Below are 2952 nucleotides of genomic sequence, written 5' to 3'. Positions count from 1 at the left end.
TCATTACTATATGACGTCATTAAGCGATTAACCAGACATTTGGCAATGATAGTGTATTAATACACTGTTCGACATTGGTTTGCAACGTTGGTCCTAATGGATTGTTTTAAAAGTTTTCTCCGTTTTAATGTCACGTGTTTCTGCAGCACATATCTCAATAAATATTTATTCTACTTTGTCCTGGTATATACAATTTTTTCGAACTCTTAAATTTTGCTTCTTTCAATTGGCGCGTTGGTTTGAGAAATTTCGTTCCGGAGATTTTAGCCTCGAAGTGGTCAACCTACAGTAATCAAGGCGAGGATTTGAGGACCCTCGTAGAGACTTAGTCGTCACAAACGGTGCGAAGGATAGCGGAATAACTGGGCGTCGGCTCCCATACGGTTTTTGATGATTTCAAACGTCAAACTTTCTCACCGATAGAACCTGCGTCAAATAGAACCGGGCAAAAACGGCCTTCGCCGACTTCATCGAATCCCGAGCTCACAATTTTTATGCTGTCGGAATTGATCGACTTGTGTTACATTTGCAAAAGGGCACTGATTCAGATGGCGCTCAATTCGTTTAAATTGACTAAGTATTCATCGGGATATTACAGTTTAAAGTGGACTCATAAAAACGGACAAAACTTACCACTAGGGTACTTTTTCACACACAAGAATAAAGGATCTTGATGCATAAAATCAAACAATACTGTGCCTAATAAAATCTGAATTTTTATTTTGTTAAAAATGGATATAAAAAACATGGTGCCAAAAACAGTGATAAAAAATTGGATTTTTTCGACTATAAAAGTGCAAATTCATACCTTCCCACCTATTTTAAATAATATCAATTTAATGTAAGCAGAGTGACAAAAACAATTGTCAGATTCATTTACTTCAAATTCATTGCTATCCACATAAAATACAATAAATTAAAAATTTGTTCAGTTGCTACTTATTCCACTAATTTCGAATAATTTTACTAAAAATTGATCAGAATGTAGACAAGGTAATTATTGTCACTGCAAATTTGTACTACATTAACCACACGAAATTTTCTAAGACATTTTCAAAGCTTTCAGTTGCTTTCTCCACACTAAGTTATTCAAAGTTTCACCTGCAATATATAATAATACTATAAAAATTAAAAGCACAGCAAAGAAGACTATCCGTGATGGTACATTTAGAACTGTTAAAATTGGGTAAACCCAAAAACCAGTGTAGTAGTTTATGACATGGACCCACACGAGATAGATCAACATAAAGATGCACAGCACCCTCAGTCCTTGTTTCCTCGTTGGGTACTTTCTGAAAGATATGAAGAGCTCTATCAAAATGAATATTGCTATGTTGGTGTGCATCAAGTGATTGAGCCAGTCAGGAAAGTAGGGTGCTATTGCTTTTGGCAGGATCAGCTCTCTATCTACGCAATATATTCCCCAGAAAGTCAAGGCAACAAACAGCGAGAGGGGTAGGGCTAAACTTGTCATTAGCTGAAACAGAAGAATTAATATTCTTTGAAAACCATGTTTTGTGGAGTGGTCAATGGTACTTGATGTTTTCTGGGTTATAAACCAACACAGAAACTGATCAAGTGTAATTAAAGACAAATTAAAAAGTTCACATCCCAAAAAGTTATCACATTAAGTAAGAAGAGTCATCAAAAGAAATGTACATACTTCCAAGTCAGGTGGTTTTTACCAAGTATTTTTTGGTTTTGAGATCAGAAAGAATGTACTTTTTGAAAAGTCAACCATTGTTAAAAAGCTATGAAGTAAAATTCAACTTTCTCAATTATTATCTATTTTGTTTGTCGGCAAAATTCATGAATATGGCAAATCACTGTCTAATATCACAAAATAACATTTCAGATGAACTTTCTGATTCACCTATCATTACCGTTTAGCAGATTCTCTGTTAATATAAATTTATTTATATTTCAGTTTAGGTTACAATATCCAGAAAATATCAAGCTATAAAAGATTGAATAAAATAGTTGAACCAATAGTTTTTAGCTTTACTTCATATGATAAAAATTGTTAAGTACCGTATCTTTGACTTTTCTAATTAAAGGAATCCTTTTTGGTATATTTTCATTGGTGCCAATGAAGTCGTTCAAAAGACAAACGGTGAAGAATGTTGCTTGAAGGAGCTGAAACAAAAACCAAATGAAACTTTAATATTGAAAAATAAATAAGAATGTCAACAAAAAGATAAATTTTAAAATTATTAGATCACAGAAATTATAGAATAATCACATCTTCAACTACAGTAGAAAACTGTTAATTAATGAATTATTTAAACACAAATATCTTTCATTATATCTCAAGAGTAGAAATAAATATACATTCAAAAAATATACCTATTGAATTATACCAACTACAAGTTATTTATTTCTCAAGTTTCTATTCATTTATTTGCCTTTTAATTATACTGTAATTATAGTTTAATGTAAATTTTTGAGGAATAAATTATTCTCATCATATTAAGCGCAAATCATTACTAACCGCATTCCAGTATGTTAAGAATTTTAGCTTGCCACTGAAGCCGAAAGATTCTCCCATATTATGAACGTGTGCTGGGATCTTCACGTAATTCCAATCATAATAACATCCACCCCAAAAATGTACGGCAGCCACAAAGTGAAAAATCTCTCGAACACCCATATTCACTTGTTAAATCACTATCGTGATTTCTGCGCTAGTTCATAATATCATCTCACGTTATGTTATCAAGAAATATTTTAACAAACTTCACCTCTTTGACCAAAATGTTGATATATTTGGAAACGAGGTCACGGTGAATGTGAATCTGAATCAGTTCCGATAAATTATATAAGGTCCAAAGTTCATTATTTTTTTTAATTCTACCGCGGTCGTGGAAATGCTCCCGAGTGATATCTTTTGGTAAGGCAAGATTGCAATTTTGTAGGATTATGATTAGTGGGCTATATAATATAAACAAAAAT

At 32.5% G+C, this 2952-nt stretch overlaps 1 protein-coding gene across 1 annotated transcript; it reads right to left on the bottom strand.

Annotated features, from left to right (window-relative positions):
- Positions 1-696: 696 nt before the first annotated feature.
- On the bottom strand, positions 697-2952 carry LOC111517430 (androgen-induced gene 1 protein). The gene is made up of 3 exons (XM_023173588.2): positions 2492-2952; positions 2032-2136; positions 697-1477 (listed from the first exon to the last, which is right to left on the bottom strand). Exons 1-3 carry the CDS (start codon positions 2648-2650, stop codon positions 1043-1045), a joined length of 699 nt encoding a protein of 232 aa, XP_023029356.2. The 5' UTR covers positions 2651-2952; the 3' UTR covers positions 697-1042.

Source organism: Leptinotarsa decemlineata, unplaced genomic scaffold, assembly GCF_025532065.1.
Source record: "Leptinotarsa decemlineata unplaced genomic scaffold, Ldec_3_MD MMD2_P_RNA_scaffold_2, whole genome shotgun sequence".
Classification (NCBI taxonomy): Eukaryota; Metazoa; Arthropoda; class Insecta; order Coleoptera; family Chrysomelidae; genus Leptinotarsa; species Leptinotarsa decemlineata.
This window is presented reverse-complemented; position numbering and strand designations above follow the sequence as displayed.

Excerpts from the sequence above, each read along its gene's own strand:
- LOC111517430 (XM_023173588.2), bottom strand. The coding sequence starts at position 2,650 with ATGGGTGTTCGAGAGATTTTTCACTTTGTGGCTGCCGTACATTTTTGG. Across the intron at positions 2,137-2,491 it reads TCTTAACATACTGGAATGCG|CTCCTTCAAGCAACATTCTT; the intron begins GTTAGTAATGAT and ends TTTTTGTTTCAG. Across the intron at positions 1,478-2,031 it reads TTAGAAAAGTCAAAGATACG|CTAATGACAAGTTTAGCCCT; the intron begins GTACTTAACAAT and ends CTTCTGTTTCAG.